Source organism: Heloderma suspectum, chromosome 9 (assembly GCF_057233095.1).
Source record: "Heloderma suspectum isolate Gila_16-S chromosome 9, 16-S_ref, whole genome shotgun sequence".
Taxonomy (NCBI): Eukaryota; Metazoa; Chordata; class Lepidosauria; order Squamata; family Helodermatidae; genus Heloderma; species Heloderma suspectum.
Window position 1 is genome coordinate 720,603 of NC_139466.1, and position 19,805 is coordinate 740,407.

The following is a 19,805-nucleotide window of genomic DNA, read 5'->3' on the forward strand; positions in this document are numbered from 1 at the left end:
AGCAAACCTTGCCTAGAAGAAGCCTTGATAGGGGTTGTGCATACAGAAGGCCCCAATCCTGATCCTGCCATCCATAATTAAAAGGCCTGGGGGCGACCTTTTTCTTCTTGAGATGTATATCCCCCTTTCAACTAGAGTCCTCAAAGTGGCATACAACATTTATAAAATACAACAGATACTGAAAGAGTCACAAACAAATAAACAAAACATGTGCATAGGGATGCTGATTCAGATGAGTTTGGATTTCTATAGATCTGTCCTGCAGATCCCACAGTGGACTAACTTTTTCCAAGTTCTGCAGATTCCATGGACTTGTGGACTGTTTCTTTACTTGGGGGGGGGGGGATTTGCGCACCTGCACATTTATGTAAGTGTGCCTTAGTGGTGATATGCATTAGCGCATTTGCAAACAGGAATGAAATTCTCCTGTATCCCTAAAAAAAATCTGATTCCATCAGTGACTGGACAATGGAACAAAAGAAGCCTGACAATCTGCAAAACACAGACATAGCAGACTTGTAGCAGACTTAATACAATCCACCCACCCTTACTTGTGCACCACACCCAGCTCGCCAGATGGGGCCGGCATCTGAGGTCCTTCCCATGGGGCAGCTGTTGTCCATTAGCTGTGGGGGGTGGGGCTGGGAAATGTGCTTGTGCTTCCCAATGCAACTTCCACACAGGAAACTCCTTGTGCGCAGCTGTTAACTGGCATGTGAACATCTCTGGATTGGGCCCAGTAGCCTTTCTAGATCTGTTGTTGAAAGTCTGAAGGTAATTTTGGGAGAGTCAGACCTGAGAACAATTATAAGCTAAAGCTGGAAATATTTGAATCAGCAAATATCACCAGACCAAACAGTGGGAATTCATCTGCAGCTGAGCTCCAAATTATTTGTCTAGTGAGGGTCACGTCATTCCTCACATTTGTTTGGAGTACACCTAAGATGCTTTAAGTGTAGACCTAAAAGTGAGAGACCTGTGTGTCATTCAGGGGCACTTACCAGTTGAGTCCGGAGTATGAGAAACAAACAGAACGAACTTGAACTCTTAATACAGGAGGGAAATTATTACCTGATAGGTCTAACTGAGACTTGGTGGGATGACTCTCATGACTGGAATACAGCAATGGAAGGATATAACTTGTTCAAAAAGAACAGGAGGAACAGAAAGGGAGGTGGGGTTGCACTGTATGTGAAGAATATATATCTCTGCACAGAAACACAGGAGGAGGAGCTTGGTAGCCCCATCGAGAGCATCTGGATCAAAATAAAAGGAGCAAAGAATAAAAGGAACCTGGTGGTCGGAGTGTACTACCGGCCACCCAATCAAGAAGATGAGGATGAAACTTTTGAAAAGTGAATAGGCAGTGTTTCAAGGAATCATGATGTAGTAGTAATGGGGGACTTCAATTTCCCCGATATTTGTTTGGGAGACAAATTCTGCAAAACATGGCCCCTCCAGGAAATTCCTGACTTGTGTGGCGGATCACTTCCTCCTACAGAAAGTAGAGGAAGGAACTAGAGGATCGGCTATCCTTGACTTGATCCTAACCAACAGAGATGACTTAGTGGATAAAGTAGCAGTTACAGGAACTCTGGGGGAAAGCAACCATGTCGTACTTGAGTTCTTGATTCTAAGGGAAGCAAAAGCTGAGTGTAGTCAAATGCGTACCCTGGATTTTAGGAAAGCTGATTTTAATAAACTCAGAACAATGATCAGCAAGGTCCCATGGCAAGCGACTCTAACGAGAAAAGGAGTCCATGGGTGGGAGCTTTTAAAAAAGGAAATTCTCAAGGCACAATTACAAACCATTCCAACAAGAAGAAAAGGTGGAAGACAACAGAAGAAGCCAATGTGGCTTCACAAAAGGCTTAGAGATGACCTGAAAACAAAAAAGGACACATATAGGAAGTGGAAAGGAGGCTAAGCAACAAAGGAAGAGTACAGGCAGGTAGCACAGAGTTGCAGGGATGGCGTCAGGAAGGCTAAAGCTGAGAATGAGCTGAGGTTAGCGAGGGAGGCTAAATGCAACAAAAAGGCTTTCTTCAGCTACGTGCATAGTAAGAGACAGGGGAAAGAAATGGTGGTTCCTACTTTGGCTCAGTCTTCTCCCAAAAGAGGGTCTATGACCCCGCTGGCAAAGGCAAAGTACAGGCTGAAGGGGCAGGATTGCAGTTTGAGATCGATAGGCATATGGTCAAGGAACACCTAATTACTTTGAATGACTTCAAATCTCCAGGGCCAGAGAACTGCCTCCTAGAGTAATAAAGGAACTGGCAGAAGAACTCTCAGATTCTATGATCTATTCAGTGGCAAAGCCTGGCTTCCCTCTGCATAGCCCTTAAAGAGAACTTTTACCAGATCCATTACTGAAGAACACAGACGTATGGTCCTCCTTGGCAAATGTGACATCAGAAAGGTGCAGCTTTCAGCCCTATTGGGCACTGCAGCCATCTGAAGCCTTTCCAGGTTAAGCTGCAAGAGCCCTGTCTTTGATCTCATTCTTGGGCCTTCCTTGCTAATGCTTCCTGCCTCAACTCAGGAAATGTATGTGACCCTGTTCCACTGGCATGATGTGAATTTGTGGGCCGTCTTTTGAGTTCAACCAGAATCTCAAGTATCAGATGGAAATGAATAGTGCTGCATATCAGGAGACAATGCAAGAAAGGATGAGCCTGAGAAATAATGGCAGCACTACAGGAAAGTGGCACCATATGTTCACTGGAATCAATGACTCCCAGATGGTTTCATTCATCTGCACCACATCCACACTGTGATTGTGAAATATATTTTTCAAAACACAAGTACTGAGAAAAATGGGGGCTTCTGGCACAGCAAATGCTTCGAGAGCTACTTGGCACAAGTAACACTCAGTTAGGAGAGGGATGTGAATTAGCCCTCATCTCTCACCTTCTGTTCTAGCTTGGAATGTTACATGCAGAAGAGGCGGCTTTGTTCCACACTGCTTGACTTCTGGGTGACTGCCTTGTGAGCAACCTGGAAGGCAGGCAAGCCAGCCTTGGCATTGCAGATGGTGCTGGTGGTGTCTGCACATTCGCCCATAGGCAGCTTGTTGGAGTATAAACCTGCTCTGGACGGACATGAGGCTGTGGGAACAGATGGGGCCTGGACCAGGTGGGTGGGTGGCCAGGCAGGCGAGAGCTCTTTGAGGCAGACATAACCTGGTGAGAGAAACAGCTGGGTGATCTGGAATGCCAGGTCAGGTAGAGCCATCCTCTAGATGAAGAAGGCGCTACTCTTAGGTCAGTGGCCGAGATGTCCATCTCAGCATCACATGAGGATGGGGGCGGAGAGGTACATATATGTGGCAGACGAAATGGCAAAAAAACCAAAGGTAGGTCATGGCAGAGGCTGACTCCCCAAGACATGATTGGTTGATTCATGGAAGTGTGTGGCATCTCACTTCCTGCCTGTCTCTTTGGCCTTAGGATCTTTAGTTGATCATCCTCCAACCTCTCTTGTGTGTCTGTAAAGTAGGTCACCTCCTATCCCTTGTTGTTGTTGTTTATTCAGTCAGTCGCTTCCGACTCTTCGTGACTTCATGGACCAGCCCACGCCAGAGCTTCCTGTCAGCTGTTGCCACCCCTAGCTCCCCCAAGGTCGAGTCCATCACCTCCACCTCCTATCCCTACACCCTGTGAAATATTTTTTCCCCATAGCTGATCTTTCCCCATGGTCCTTCCTTTCTCCAGTCTCACCTGTCTGTCCCTCAAGACCTCATCTTCTCCACCTACTCTTCCCCCAGGCCTTCCAAGCCCACGGTCTCTCTTCTCTCCCTGACTGTTACCTTCCTGCTCTCACCTTAGGTTCCCAACCCCCTTTGAGCCGCCTTGCCCCTCTTGCCCCTCCTTGCCCTGGGCTTTCGCACGTGTCACAAGACCTGTTCTGTCAACCATCTCCTGTGTCCAGTATTCCCCAGGGCAGTTGGAATGTTTGTGACCATTCTGTGGCTTGACATCCTCCTAAGCAATAGCAAAAGGGAGCTTGCAGGCAACAAGTACCCTGTTACGCATATAAAACGTTCATAAGCTATCTCCATATTTTCCAGTTTTCCTATAATGTGTAGGCCAAAACATGTGCAGGAAGGTGCCTCAGAGGTCTAAGATGAATAAGCTCAAATGTGTCAAGGCAACAGCCAAGCCTCTGTCTCTGGGATGGACAGATTTTATTTATTTATTTATTTATTTATTTATTACATTTATATCCCGCCTTTTTTCCTCCTCAAGGAGCCCAAGGCGGCTTACACAATCCTCCAGTTTATCCTCACAACAACCCTGTGAGGTGGGTTGGGCTGAGAGTCTGTGACTGGCCCAAAGTCACCCAGTGAGCTTCCATGTCTGAGTGGGGACTAGAACCCGGATCTCCCAACTCCTAGTCCAACACTCTAGCCACTACACCACACTGGCACAGATGTCAAATTCTTATACTTGTGTCCCTCCCATGTTTTCCCACCACTTCTTCCACCTTTTTTTTCAGTCTGTTACAGAAGGAAAGATGGAACAGTTGCACCAGGCCTTTTGATTTATACCCCTGGGAGCTGTCTCTCTGGAAGCCTCCTTTCCCGAAAGAACAAAGCCTTGGGGACACACGGGAGGGGTACAAATTGCCTCCTTCTCCGCATTTTATGAGGGTCCCTCCCGACGACGCCATCACTTTGTAACCCTCCCACGTTTCCCCATTGCCTTTTCGGTCTTTTTCGGTCATCTGTTAAGGAAGAAAAGACGGAATAGATGTACGGTGCCTTTTCATCCGTAGCACCAGGAGCGCTACGTCTGGAAGCACACCCCCCCCCCCCGCGCGCGCGCGATCACCTGCTCTCCCTCCTCCCACGAACGTTATGAGCGAGGCAGGGCGATTGCACAATCAGAGCCTCGTCTGGAAGCCCCCGCATGAGGCCTCCCCGCCACAAGCGCTGCTGAGGCCAGGGCGCTGTCCTGGAAGCGAGCCAGCCCCTTCCCTCGACGGTCACAGACGCGCTTCCAGGAGAGCCCCTTCCTAGGCTCGCTCGCCGCAGGGATTTTCCCCCGAGCCCGGCTCTTCTCGATCCCAAGTAAGCCCCCGCCCCGCCTCGTCCCGCCTCGCCTAGTAACTCTCCGGCACAGAGGCGGGGGGCTGCTGGTTAGAGGCGTCCCTTGCCGGCCGAGCCGGCCGCCTCCCTCCTCGGGGTGCTTTTTCTCTGGGACTGAAGAAGAGAGGAGGCAAGCGGGAGCGCGCGCCGCGTGACCAAACGTCCAGGCCCCTCCGGCAGCCAGGGCGGTCGGGGGCGTTAGGACCCAGCCAGCCGGGAGCTGCGCGCCTCCCGCCTGCGTCTCGCGCGCTTGCTGGGCCAAGAAGACGGAGGTCGGCAGCGGACGGACCGGCGGCGGCGCGATGCCGGCGCCCACCTTCTGCCGCCCTCGCCCGACAGAGAGCGAGGAGCCGCGTGGGGAGGGCGCCCGGGCAGGCGAGTGAGGACAGGCAGCAGCGGCGGCAAGCGGTGGGCCGGAGAGGCGCGGGGACACGTCCGGCGTGTGGCCCGACGGGCGCGCCTCCTCCGGCACCGCATCTCCGCCCTGCCGCGGAGCGCTCGATGGGCCCTTCCGCCGCCCGGTTCGACTCGGCCGGGGCTGCGGCGCTTCGCCCGCCGCTCCGCCGCCGCCGCCGCCGCCAGCAGCAGCACGTCTAAGCTCCTCAGGCGGAGATGCCGCTCCCGTCGCCGCCCCGTCGCCAGCCGCGGCGCTCGGCCCCGACGACGCCCGCAAGTGGGGCCGTCTAGCCCCGCCGCGTCTCGGCAGCGCCGCGCCGCGCCGCGCTGTGGACGAGCAGCAGCGGCGGGAGGAGGAGGACGGGGTTCCTGCTGCGCTCTGCCCCGAAGTCCACCGGTCGCCGCCCCTCCTTGCGCCGGGGGCGACGCTGGAGGCCTGCGGCGCGGGCAGGATGCGCGGGGACGCGCTCCTGGCGCTTCTGATCATCTGTCCAGCCTTCCGGAGCAGGTGAGAGATCTGGCTTCGGCCCCGGCCTCACCCGGACACCTGCGCCTCGCCGCCCGCCCATGTTGCTTGCGCCGCGTCGCGGGGATCACGGGCAGCCCGGCTGCTGCGCGTGGCCTTTGCGTGCGGCGCGGGGCGCTCTTGGGGCCTCTCGAGTGCAGGGACTCCGGGTGGCCCCCACCCACGGGAAAAGGTTCGGCAAGGAAGGCGCCCCTGGCCCCGCAGTGGGAGCCCTTGCAAGCGGCGCGGAGAATCCCCGAGGACCACCAGCAGCCGCCGCCGCTGCAAGTGCCCCCTGAGACAGGCGTCCTGGCTGGCTCCCGTGGCTTTGCCTTCGAGCCTGGCAGGATAGGGCATAGGTGAGGCGGCGAGGCAGCCCCAGATGGTGAGGCTCTGACCCACAAGCCCGCAGGCCTGGCCCAGGCACGCTCCCGCCCTTCCCGGCCCCTTTCCTTCCCCCTCCGCACCCGCGGCGCTGCGCTCCACAGCCTCCTGCGCTGAGATTCCCCTTGGCTTTCTCTGGGTTGCATGGTTTGCTATCTAGATCCCATTGTATTAAAATAGACCCCCACACACACCCCAGATCCATTTTCTCCTCAGCCTCCCCACCCCCTTCTCTCTGCAGATAGGTTCAGCAGCCAAATAACCCCCCATCTACAATGAAAACAAAAAAGTTCAAGAGCAATTCATGTTTATATAAAGACTCGCCATTATACGAGGCTTATCCTCTTGGGAAAAAGAAGATGGCCTTAGACACCCTCCCTGTCCAAGGCAAAATTCCATTGCTTCTGGAAGATGCTCCCGTTTGGCCTGTGGGAAGACGGAGGGAGCTCTGGACCCCCTCTACATGCCCCTTGGCAGTGCACACTGTTGTCTGTATGATCCGCACGAGAAGGCATCCTTAACTGAACGTGGGGACTACAACAAGAGGATGGCGCGGGGGTGTGTGTGTGTGTCATTCAACGCGAGGCTTTCTAGATCAAAACCAGCACCATTAATTCTTCTGAAGTGGCCAAGGGAGCCATGCAGGAGAATGGCCAAAGAGTGGTCGTGGACCATTCCCCCCCAGGAACCAGCTGGCCAGATTCTGCACATGGTGAGGCTTCTGGACAGTCATGAAGGAAGAGTGGAATCTTTGCTCCTGGGTTTCCTAGCTGTGATCTGGTGACCAAATACTTTTATGTGGGGCCAAATCACCTGGGGATCTTGCTGTTTGAAAAACTGACTAGTTCTCCTCCCACCAAAGACTTCACTTCAGATCTGATGGATCTCGGTCAGCAGAAGGAAGAGGCTGCCGGAGGTGGCCGGGCAAAGCCCAGATGAAGAGCCATCCTGCCACACAGCATCCACAAGCAGCCAAGGGTCTCCAGCAGATCACAGAGCCCTCAGGGAGGGATGCACCTCAGGGGGACAGAGGGCAAGGAGGGTGTGTGGCCAGGGGCCAGAAGGACAGAGCAGGTGGCTTCAAGTGAGGGGAGACGGCGCAAAGCAAAGGCAGTGGGGGAAGTTCCAGTCCATGAGCTTAATGCGTGAATCAAGAAAAGAACATGCTGCCAGCGGATCATTTCCCCCAGCACTCTGGGGAAGAGGGATTGGCCTGGATGACGCGAGTTGATGGAGTAAAATGACTGAAGCCCATGAAATCCCCCGACAGATGGTGGGGTGGGGTGGGGTGGGGTGGGGTGGGGTGGCTGGAGGAGGAATCCCATGACTCACACTGGGGCCCGGTGGGGGTGAAAGACAACTTCCATTCAGGGGCATGAGATGGGGTCTGGCTGCCTGGCACCACTGCGCTCGGGGATCAGTCTTTCATTATTTGTGTACCTTGGGTCTCCTGAATGTATGCAAATTTTAAACAGCCCAGTGCCTAACAGGGAAGCTGTGCCTATGCGCACACACACGCACACACAGAGAGACAGAGAAAGAGAGTGGGAATTCTGCATCATCCCCGCCTAGATTCTGCACCCCATCCAGCAGAGAGGAGGGAGGGGCCCGCTTCCTGCCAGGACTCCTCATCGGATGTCCCCTGAATCCTCCCATCAGGATTCCTCAGAGTCCCCTTTGGGTCGTTGTGTGCATGAGCCAGGAGCTCCCACAAGCCCCAGGCGCTTCCAGGGCTTGTTCATGTGAGGTTGTTGCCGGAATCAGCAATCTCACCTCCGGGTGATGCACACATGCACGTGGGCATACACATCAGAAGGGCCGGTGTGTGTGCTGTTTAGAGGGTATCGAATGAAGGTGACAGATACTCTCCCCAGGAAGCCGGTTGACCTTTCCAAAATCATTCTCAGCTGGGATCAAGATGTGTATATGGAGTGCTTGTTGTTGTTGTTGTTGTTCAGTCGTTCAGTCGTGTCCGACTCTTCGTGACCCCATGGACCATAGCACGCCAGGCCTTCCTGTCCTGCGCTCTCTCCCGGAGTGTGCTCAAGTTCATATTCATTGCATCCGTGATGCTATCTAGCCATCTCATCCTCTGCCGTCCCCTTCTCCTTTTGCCTTCAGTCTTTCCCAGCATCAGGGTCTTTTCCAGGGAGTTTTCTCTTCGCATTAGGTGGCCAAAATATTGGAGCTTCAGCTTCATTATCTGTCCTTCCAATGAGCAGTCAGGGTTGATTTCCTTTAGGATGGACTGATTTGACCTCCTTGCAGTCCAGGGGACTCGTAAGAGTCTTCTCCAGCACCACAGTTCGAAAGCATCAATTCTTCGGCGCTCAGCCTTCCTTATAGTCCAGCTCTCACAGCCATACATTACTACTGGGAAAACCATAGCTTTGATTAGACGGACCTTTGTCGGCAAGGTGATGTCTCTGCTTCTTACTATGCTGTCTAGGTTTGCCATAGCTTTCCTCCCAAGGAGCAAGCGTCTTTTAATTTCATGGCTACAGTCACCATCTGCGGTGATCTTGGAGCCCAAGAAAGTAAAATCTGTCACTGCTTCCATTTCTTCCCCTTCTATATGCCAGGAAGTGATAGGGCCAGATGACATGATCTTAGTTTTTTTAATGTTGAGTTTCAAACCAGCTTTTGCACTCTCCTCTTTCACCCTCAACAAGAGGCTCTTTAGATCCTCTTCACTTTCTGCCATTAGGGTGGTATCGTCTGCATATCGGAGGTTGTTGATAATTCTCCCAGCAATCTTAATTCCGACCTGTGATTCATCCAATCCGGCATTTCTCATGATGTACTCTGCATATAAGTTAAATAAGCAGGGTGACAATATGCAGCCTTGTCGTACTCCTTTCCCAATTTTGAACCAATCGGTTGTTCCATGTCTGGTTCTTACTGTTGCTTCTTGACCCTCGTACAGGTTTCTCAGGAGACAGGTAAGGTGGTCTGGTACTCCCATCACTTTCAGAATTTGCCATAGTTTGTTGTGATCCACACAATCAAAGGCTTTAGCGTAGTCAATGAAGCAGAAATAGACGTTTTTCTGGAATTCTCTTGCTTTCTCCATGATGCAGCGAATGTTGGCGATTTGATCTCTAGTTCCTCTGCCTCTTCTAAATCCAGCTTGTACTTCCGGTACTTCTCGGTTCGCATACTGCTGAAGCCTAGCTTGTAGGATTTTGAGCATCACCTTGCTGGCATGTGAAATGAGCGCAATTGTGCGGTAGTTTGAACACTCTTTGGCGTTGCCCTTCTTTGGAACTGGAATGTAAACTGACCTTTTCCAGTCTTGTGGCCACTGTTGAGTGTTCCAGATTTGTTGGCATATTGAATGCAGCACTTTAACAGCATCGTCTTTTAGGATTTTAAATAGCTCAGCTGGAAGACTGTCATCTCCGCTAGCTTTGTTGTTACTAATGCTTCCTAAGGCCCACTTGACTTCACTCTCGAGGATATCCGGCTCAAGTTCAGTGACCGCACTATCATGGCTATCAGGGACATTCAGATCTTTCCTGTATAGTTCTTCTGTGTATTCTTGCCACCTCTTCTTAATCTCAACTGCTTCTGTTAGGTCCCTGCCTTCTTTGTCCTTCATCATGCCCGTCTTTGCACAAAATGTACCCTTGAGATCTCCAGCTTTCTTGAAGAGATCTCTAGTCTTTCCCATTCTGTTGTTTTCCTCGATTTCTTTGCATTGTTCATTTAAGTGCAGGTGATGCCAATAGTGTCTGTTAGCAGATCAGCTGCCCCGTCAAGGGTCCAGACCCTCTCTGGAGGTGTGATGGAACAGGCACAGTGAAGCTTGATCTCGGAGTCTGTTGGCTGGTCAGGCTCATTCCTGCCTCCTGTTCCCTCCCATGTCAACACCATCTCGAGCGACCTCCCCCACCCCCAGGGTGTGTTGAGGGGCACTTTGAGGGTCCTCCTGAGCCGTCCCTCCTCCCACATGTGAAGTCTTGTGCTGCCAACTCACAAATGATCCCCATCTTCTTCTTTTGGCAGTATTCTGGGGGCCAGTTGTTGACATGAACATACGAAGCTGTCTCTGATATCTTTGGTCCATCCAGCCCAGCATGGAAGATCCATTTAACTTGAGGTGCTGGGGGTTGATCCTGCAGCCTTCTGCATGCAGCGCAGGTGTGCTGCCCCTGAGCTGTGGATCTCCCCCAGGCAAATGCCACATTGAAAACCAAGGTGTGCCATGCTAGAGAGAGCGGGAAAAAATGAGGCAAGAGGAGGAAGTGGCCCCATGCCCCGCCCCCCAAAGGTGGTGAAGATCATTCTGCTGGGAATTTTTTCTTAGCTCTTCAGCACCAATCCAGCCAAATGCCAACATCCCACAAATCCCTGGGCCCAGAGGGAGCTCTAAATTCAGGGCAAATGGGGCAGCAACACTCTGCCTCTCCCCCACCCACTTGTGGCAGAGAAATCCCCCCACAACCAGGTACATTTGCTCCAATGCGTGGCATGCAGTTGTCAGTCGCCACGCATGATCTTCTCCTGCCCTCCTCCAACAATCTCAGTAGAATGTCGAGTATCTGCCCCGTCCTCCACCCCACCAGCCCCAGTGAGTACCAGCCACCACTGCCTGGGCCAGAGGACTTGAAATCCAGAGGAGACAATTAGCCGTGAGAGGATCCCATTCAAATACACGACTGTAGGATGCCCCTGGGAAGCTCTGCAGTGTGCTTTTTTTTTTGGTACCCAGTACCTGGTCATAAAAGGTGGGCTCTGTCTCTCTGCCTTTCACTTTAAAAGCCATCTAAATGACAGACCTTCACAGTATCTTAGGGCAATGAATTCTGTCAGTGAATTATGCATGTTTGTATGTTTGTTGTGAGCCTATTGACAATCATTTCCAAAAGGGTAGTCATGTTAATCTGTTGCTGCAAAAACAATAAGGAGCCTTGCAGTACCTTAAGGACTTAACAAATTGCATCTCATGAAGCAGATTCTAGTACATCAAGGGTTATACAATAATAAATGTTTTTCTTTAATGTGCCACAAGACTTTTTATTTTATTGGCAGTCAGTTTCATTGGATGTCTGTAAGCATTATTGTTATGAGATACTCTCTCCCCCCTCCCTGTTTCTTCACCTGCCACAATTCTGTCAATTAATCACCATGTCCCCTTGATGTCTGCCACTTTTTCTTAAGCTAAGCCCCCTTTCAAACTTCTCAGGCCTCCCTGCATACAGATGATGCTCTAGGTGTACTAGGTTCTACATGTAGCTAAAAGCAAACAAACCCAGGCATCCACAGAGCCTCTCCCTCCCTCCCTGCCAGAGCCAAGGGTCTCCAGTCCTCTGATGAACTGGATGCTCAGCACCACCACACAGATCCCTGCTCTAGAGGTCTGATTTTGAAGCAAGTAAGAAACAGCAGGAATCTTCTGAGTGCCAAGAGCCACTCGTGCTGTTTCTTACATTTTTCACACCTTGCACAACTAAGAGGTGACCCTCCCTGCCTCTCTCTCAATGCCTCTGTGCATGCCAGGGTTGGAGAGTCAATTAGTGGCAATGCAAAATAATGGCTGGCTAATAAGCCAAACCAACATTTGCCCTCAACAAGCAGAAGTCTGTAGGCTGACAATCTAAATTGGTGGCCTTACAGAAGTTTTAAAAGCATGTCCTTACCAGAAATGCACCACTATTCAAATGCAGATGCACTATTCCAAGTCTCTGAAGCTGCTGATCAGGCATGTTTTTCATGCTGTCATTAGGAGCCAAGGGCTGCATGCCCTTTCTTTAGCCACATGCAGTTAGGGCCTGCGGACACTGCATGCTCTTGGGATAATGTCAAGTATCGCCCAAGGAGGGATGCCAAATTCCATGTATCCTCTCCTGGGTCTGATCATGAATGCATTGAGCAGGGGGTTGGACTCAATGGCCTTGTAGGACCCTTCCTACCCTACTATTCTATGATTCTATGTGGCTGACACATCCATGGCCCAGTGAGGGAAACCATCCTGTAACTTTCCTGCGCCATCCAGGTCACTATGCATATCCCCTCTCCCAATGGCTCCACAAACACACATGGACACATATGCAGGCACACCCAGGTGCATTCTTTTCTGCGTTCCTATGCATTGCTTGGTCAAGAGAGATGGCTGTTTTGACAAGCAGGTTTTGCAATATGTCAAGCATGGATACCTCTTCTTGATTCTATCTGAGCCAGATGTGCTGCACCTTTCACAAGTTGCCAGATTGAATGGCTCAGGCTGAAAGCAACACCTCCTCCCGTCTGCTTTGCTCTTGATTGCAAAATGTTTTCTGCGTGTGGCATTTCCATTACCAGACATGAGGCATGGCCCTACCACCTCCCTAATTGCTTGGTGCCTGCAGGAGCCCAGACATCAGTTATTACACTGGGAGATGGAAGAGCTTCCCAGGCTGGTTAGTGGAAAGCGGAGGCTGAGACGGGAGTTCATAAACCTCTCACTGACATGGAAGCCAGACGCAGGCAAGTGACACAACACTCCCCTGCAAGGGTGCCAGGCATTCACAGGCAGCCCTTTTCACAGAATCATAGAACAGTAGGGTTGGAAGAGGCCTATAAGACCATCGAGTCCAACCCCCTGCTCAGTGCAGGTATCCAAGTCAAAGCATCCCTGACAGGTGGCTCTCCAGCCTCGTCTGGAATGCCTCCAGGGTAGGAGAGCCCACCACCTCTCTAGGGAATAGGTTCCATTGTTTGTCATATTGCTCTAACAGTCAGGAGGTTTTTCCTGATGTTCAGCCGGAATCTGGCTTCCTGTCACCTGAGCCCATTATTCCGTGTCCTGCACTCTGGGATGATCGAGAAGAGACCCTGGCCTTCCTCTTTGGGACAACCTTTCAAGTACTTGAAGAGTGCTATCATATCTCCCCTTGGTCTTCTCAAGGCTAAACATGCCCAGTTCTTTCAGTCTCTACTCCTAGGGCTTTGTTTCCAGTCCCCTGATCATCTTTGTTACCCTCCTCTGAACCTGCTCCAGTTTGTCTGCATCCTTCTTAAAGTGTGGTGCTCAGAACTGGACACAGTACTCCAGATGAGGACTAAGCAGTGCTGAGTAGAGGGGAACTAGTACTTCCCGGGATTTGGAAGCTATACTTCCATGGTCTATGCTGGTCAAGGAACACCTAATTACTTTGAATGAGCTCAAATCTCCAGGGCCAGATGAACTGCATCCTAGAGTAATAAAGGAACTGGCAGAAGAACTCTCAGAACCACTGTCTATTCCCTTTGAGAAATCATGGAGGACGGGGGAAGTGCCAGATGACTGGAGTGGGGCTAACGTTGTCCCTATCTTCAAAAAGGGTAAAAAGGAGGAACCTGGGAACTACAGACCAGTCAGTCTGACATCCATCCCTGGGAAAATTCTGGAGCAGATGATAAAGCAATCCATCTGGAAGCACCTTGAAAACAATGCTGTGATGACTCGAAGCCAACATGGACTTGTCAAAAACAAGTCCTGCCAGACAAATCTGATCTCATTTTTTGATCAAGTCACCTCCCTTGTGGACCGTGGGAATGCTGTAGACATCATATACCTCGACTTCAGCAAAGCTTTCGACAAAGTGCCCCATGATATCCTGATGAGCAAACTAGCTCAAAGTGGGCTAGATGAAACCACGATCCGGTGGATCCACAGTTGGCTACAGAATCAGACTCAAAGACTGCTTATCAATAGGATCGTCTCAAACTGGGGAGAGGTAACGAGTGGGGTACCGCAGGGCTCAGTCCTGGGCCCAGTGCCCTTCAACATTTATATTAATGACTTGGAGGAGGAGGTGCAGGGAATGCTGATCAGATTTGCAGATGACACAAAATTGGGAGGGATAGCTAATACTTTGGAAGACAGAAACAAAATTCAAAGTGATCTGGATAGACTGGAGCGCTGGGCAGAAAACAACAGAATGACATTGAATAGGGATACATGCCAAGTTCTGCACTTAGGAAAAAGAAACCCAATGCACAGTTACCAGATGGGGGATACGTGGCTCAACCACACTACAAGCCAGAAGCATCTTGGAATTGTTGTCGATCACAAGCTGAATATGAGCCAACCATGTGATGTGACTGCAAAAAAGGCCAATGCTCTTTTGGGCTGCATTAATAGAAGCATAGCTTCCAAATCCTGGGAAGTACTAGTTCTCCTCTACTCAGCACTGGTTAGGCCTCATCTGGAGTATGGTGTCCAGTTCTGGGCACCACACTTTAAGAAGGATGCAGACAAACTGGAGAGGATTCAGAGGAGGGCAACAAAGATGATCAGGGGACTGGAAACAAAGCCCTATGAAGAGAGACTGAAAGAACTGGGCATGTTTAGCCTTGAGAAGAGAAGACTGAGGGGAGATATGATAGCACTCTTCAAGTACTTGAAAGGTTGTCACAAAGAGGAAGGCCAGGATCTCTTCTCGATCATGCCAGAGTGCAGGACACGGAATAATGGGCTGAAGTTACAGGAAGCCAGATTTCAGCTGAACATCAGGAAAAACTTCCTGAGTGTTAGAGCAATACGACAACGGAATGAATTACCTAGGGAGGTGGTGGGCTCTCCCACACTGGAGGCGTTCAATACGAGACTGGACAGCCATCTGTCAATGATTCTTAGTCTTGGATTCCTGCATTGAGCAGGGGGTTGGACTCGATGGTCTTGTAGGCCCCTTCCAACCCTACTATTCTATGATTCTATAATACTTCTATTAATGGAACCCAAAATAGCATTTGCCTTTCTTGCAGCCACATCACATTGTTGGCTCATATTCAGCTCGTGGTCTACTTTTCCCCAGTGTTTCTGTGTGGGGGGAGGGTCTGATTTTCACGCTTCGCAAAACTCAAGTTGCTCTTCCTATTAGCCTTGTGCCATCAGCTGATGGCAACAACAGGCCTGAGTTCTTATAAAATTGGGAATGAGGCCCCGATGCTACCCCACCGCTTGCCTTGTCTCCTTGGAGTAAGCAAAGGGTGAGAAAAGGCAAGCCTGGGAAACCTTTTGAAAAGATTATGCATTCATGGATCAACTGGTCTAGCTTTTCCCAGGCGTCTCCACCACCCCAAAATGCAAGGGATCCAAAGGGACACAGTGCAAGTCTCTCCTTGCCCCAGCTTTGTGGCAGACGAGACTGCTTCATCCATGGGGCCCAGCAACCAAGATGGTTCCACAACTTCCTGCCTCACAAGAATAATTTCATCAGCCAGATCAGGGCCGTTGCCCCTGGGGAGCCCCAAACACCAGGGGGAGGGTCAGCAACCTCCTACTTTTGTGACACATATAGCAACCTGCTTCAGGAATGTGGTTGCAGCTTGTAGGGCCTGCGATTCTTGGCAGTTTATCCAACTGCACAGCAAAGAAAGGAGGACTCACTACCTTCCGTGCACACACTCATGGGTTTTCCCTTCCCAAACCTGCCTCATCCTCAGACCCCTGATGTTAGGCTGCCATTGCTGTTCACCCAAGACTGCTCTGCAACAGCTGGCAATGTGGCGACCACCCCAGCAAAGGGTCCCAAAAGGGGAGGAAGAGAAGTCGCCAAAGGACAGGATAAAATAATATAAAATCATTAAAACCACAATAGAACAATACAACCAGAATAAAACCTAACAGCAATGCAGAGATTTAAAATACAGATTTAAAACACTAAAGCTAAAAGACTAGGAGGCTAAAAGGCCTGGGAGAATAAAAAGGTCTTTACCTGGTGCTGGAAGGAATACAACGTATTCCTTCTTCCCTCACCTCTTTCGTAGGGGTTGCTTTTTCTTTACACTGTCCTTAAAGGATTTCCCTCCTAGGCTGTCTTGATAATCAGCTGTCTGTTGGGGTGTTTCACCTGCCCCCCACCCCAATCATCTGTGCTCAGCAAGCATACTTGTAAATACATTCAAACATCACACAAAGCCATAAGCCCCCAAAGGAAAGGAAACCAAACCCTGGTAAGCTCAGCATCCCTGAGGCATCTCACTGCTTGGAGGGGTCAGGGTGAGCATGACAATACCTCAAAAGAGTAAATGCCCCATTTGCTTTTAAATCAGTGCAGGGTGAACATCAGCAGAGCCAATGGATGCTGCACACAGCAGGCAGTGAAGCCTCTTCGCCAACGTAGAGTGGGGGTGATGAGGGGTGGTCAGGGGATAGCCTGAGGTTGAGAATGGGATTTTTCCAGGCACATCCCTGTGAGATGGTGGAAGGGCAGGATCTCTGCCCTCAGTAGCACAGTGGCCAAGACGTCAGCCTCTCTGCACATGCAGGCTATTGCCATGTGATGCACAATATGAAGCTTCCATGGGTCTGTGACACTTTTGTCACAAAAAGGCTGTAACTTACAGAAGCCAATACTAAAAAGCTAACTACTTTTGGAGGGGTGGGGGAAGCAGAGGCTCAGAAAAGCCAATGAACGAGAACAATCCTCCCAGACCATAACAAATGTGCCCCCTCTCACTTAGAGATTGCTATAAGACCATCGGAGAGAAAAGTCATTTAGCAGTCCAGGCGTTATCTAGCCCCTGGCCCGCGGCTGTGTGTGCAAGCCAGTTGCATTGCAAAGCCCTGCCTCCCCGCGAGCTCTGGCCACGCTGCAAAGCCCAACTCAATCTGTAAAAGGAAAGGTTCCTCCTGTGCAAGCACCGGGTCATTGCTGACTCCTAGAGGGACGCCGCTTTTGCTGGCGTTTTCACGGCAGACTGTAGCGAGGTGGTTTGCCATTGCCTTCCCCAGTCGTGACTACCTTTCTCCCAGCAAGCTGGGTACTCCTTTTACCGACCTCGGAAGGATGGAAGGCTGAGTCGACCTGAGCCGGCTACCTGAGACCCAGCTTCTGCTGGGATCGAACTCAGGTCGTGGGGAGAGTTTCGGTTGCAATACTGCCGCCTACCATTCTGAGCTCCCAGCAAATGAGGGCGTGGGGGGGGGGGGAGAGAAGGGAAGCAATGGACCAGACCAAGAAGAAGAAGGGAAGGTGAGAGGTGGAGAGCTCCTGTCATTTCCCCTTTTAAGAGGCCAGTGATTTCTTGATTGCCCCAACATTGTCCCAGCCTTAGTCCAAGGTGCAGAATGTGTTTAGTTAGTAGCTCCTGCAGCTAGAGCTTCAAGTAAAGCTCTCTCTCTCTCTCTCTCTCTCTCACACACACACACACACAGGAGCAAAGAGGAGTTGTTGTAAGACCTCTGTCTATTATGAAGGGGAAGCGAAATATTGGGTCAGCCAAGACCCTAGCAGGGCTTTTGTGCTGCTGTCCAACCATGGACTTCCCAGGACAGCTGTGCTCTGCCTGCAATCCTTGGCGCACACCACGGGGAAAATGCTGCACTGAACACAGTGGGATAGGGGTTACTTTGGAGTAAACATTCCTAGGCTTGCAGTCAGGCGCCTCTTAAACCTTTGAGAGGCCTGGGGGCTGAATGTTCACCTGAGTGCCCTTTTCCCCTCCACTGGAAAAAAGCCCTAAATATGCATGCAATCCTTGTATTTCAAAACCCACCTGTATTCTGAAAACATTCAGACCCTCTGCTGGCACGGACATTTGGCACTTCTTCAGCAATTTCAGAGGGGCATTTAGTGGGATTCCTGCCTGTCCACGTAAGGAGGTAGGCTGCAGGGATGGGGTGGGCTGCACGCATGTGAGACTCATGAGCAGACTCCTCACTGGACCTGGAATTCGTGTGTTCTGGCCCACCAGCACGTATTCCCTGCTTTTGAGAGGAGGGTGGGAGGTCCCTGAGGAGATGCAGCGTCTGCTGCAAAGCTTCTCGCTCTGCGTTGTGAGACTGGAGGCCTTGGGGGAATTCTGCACTTCATGGGCTTTAGCTTCCTTCTTTTGGCAGCGCCATGTTCAGGGCCATAAAGAGGTTGCAGAGACAGTTGCTGTGCTTGTCTGGCCCTTTTGCATGGCAGCGCCTTTGAATTGGGCCTGGAAATGGACTGGCAGCCACTGCAGCTGGAAAAGTACTGGCATAATAAGGTCACGTTGGCCCATTAATAATCTCGCTGCCCTATTTTGGACTAGCTGAAGTTTCCGGACTGTTTTCAAAGGCAGCCCCACATAAACGCATTGCAGTAATCCAGACAAGAAGTTCTCAAAGCATGGATAACTGTAGCTAGGCTCTCTCTGTCCAGATAAGGGCATAGTTGGTATACCAGCCTAAGCTGATAAAAAGTGCTCCGTGCCACTGAGTTCACCTGTGCCTCAAGTGACAGTTCTGGGTCCAAGAGCACCCCCAAACTATGAACTTGATCCCTTAGGGGGAGTGCAACCCCCTCCAGAACAGGTTGAACTTCACCTAGCTGGGCAGACGAACCACCCACTAACAGTACCTCCATCTTGTCTGGATTGAGTTTCAGTTTATTAGCCCTCATCCAGTCCATTACCATGCCCAGGCACTGATTCAGAACAGTCACTGCCTCACCTGGTTTTGATGTAAAAGAGAGGTAGAGCTGGGTGTCATCTGCATATTGATGGCACCTCAGCCCACACCTCTGGATAACCTCCCCCAGCGGTTTCATGTAGATGTTGAACAGTATGGGGGATACAATACTGCCCTGTAGCACTCCATGGCATGATTGCCATGGCACAGAGCAGTAATCCCCCAGCACTACCTTCTGGAATCGGCCATCCAAGTAGGAGTGGAACCACAGCAGTGCAGTGTCTCAAACTCCCAACCCAGACAACCTATCCAGAAGGATACCATGGTCAATGGCATCAAAAGCTGCTGGGAGGTACAAGAGAATCAACAGGGTCACACTCCCCCTGTCCCTCTCCTGGCAGAGGTCATCCTGCAGGGCGACCAAAGCAGTTTCCGTTCCAAAACCAGGCCTGAAGCCCGATTGAAATGGATCTAGATAATCTGTTTCATTCAAGAGTGCCTGGAGTTATCATGGAACCACCCGCTCAAACACCTTGCCCAGGAAGAGGATGTTGGCCACCAGCCTATAGTTGTTAATGTCCTCCAGGTCCAGGTTTGGCTTTTTCAGGAGTGGCCTGATTACTGCCTCTTTTAAAGTGGCCAGCACCACTCCCTCTCTCAAGGAGGAATTTACAACCTCCTGGACCCAGCCAGACATCCCCTCCTTGTTTGATGTAATAAGCCATGAAGGGCAAGGGTCAAGCACACAAGTGGTCAACCGGACTTGGCCAAGCACCTTGTCTGCATCCTCAGGCCTCAATAACTGAAACTCATCTAATAAAAGTGGATCAGATAGTGCTCTGGATGCCTCCACCAATGGAACTGCATTAATTGTGGTGTCCAATTCATGATGAATCTGAGTGACCTTCTCTTCAAAGTGCCGTGCAAACTCATCACAGTGTGCTACTGAGGGTTCCACAGTCTCTCTCCCTGGTCCGGAATGCAACAGGCCATGAACTGCTCAGAAAAGCTCTGCTGGATGACACTGAGCAGATGCAATGCTGGTGGAAAAGAACTGTCTCTTTGCTACCCTCACCACCACA

The 19,805-nt window shown here is 51.0% G+C and overlaps 2 protein-coding genes across 2 annotated transcripts in view; both read left to right on the forward strand.

Moving 5' to 3' along the window:
- LOC146338278 (gamma-aminobutyric acid receptor subunit gamma-4-like) overlaps positions 1-19,805 on the forward strand; it is a 128,038-nt gene that overhangs the window by 77,914 nt on the left and 30,319 nt on the right. The window lies entirely within an intron of this gene.
- Positions 3,277-6,652, forward strand: LOC146338279 (uncharacterized). Its single transcript, XM_084813290.1, has 4 exons — positions 3,277-3,315; positions 4,993-5,139; positions 5,292-5,993; positions 6,616-6,652. The coding sequence occupies exons 1-4, from the start codon at positions 3,277-3,279 to the stop codon at positions 6,634-6,636; spliced, it is 909 nt and encodes a 302-aa protein (XP_084669416.1). The 3' UTR covers positions 6,637-6,652.

Excerpts from the sequence above, each read along its gene's own strand:
- LOC146338279 (XM_084813290.1), top strand. The coding sequence starts at position 3,277 with ATGTCCATCTCAGCATCACATGAGGATGGGGGCGGAGAG. Across the intron at positions 3,316-4,992 it reads ATGAGGATGGGGGCGGAGAG|ACGCGCTTCCAGGAGAGCCC; the intron begins GTACATATATGT and ends CGACGGTCACAG. Across the intron at positions 5,994-6,615 it reads TGTCCAGCCTTCCGGAGCAG|ATAGGTTCAGCAGCCAAATA; the intron begins GTGAGAGATCTG and ends TTCTCTCTGCAG.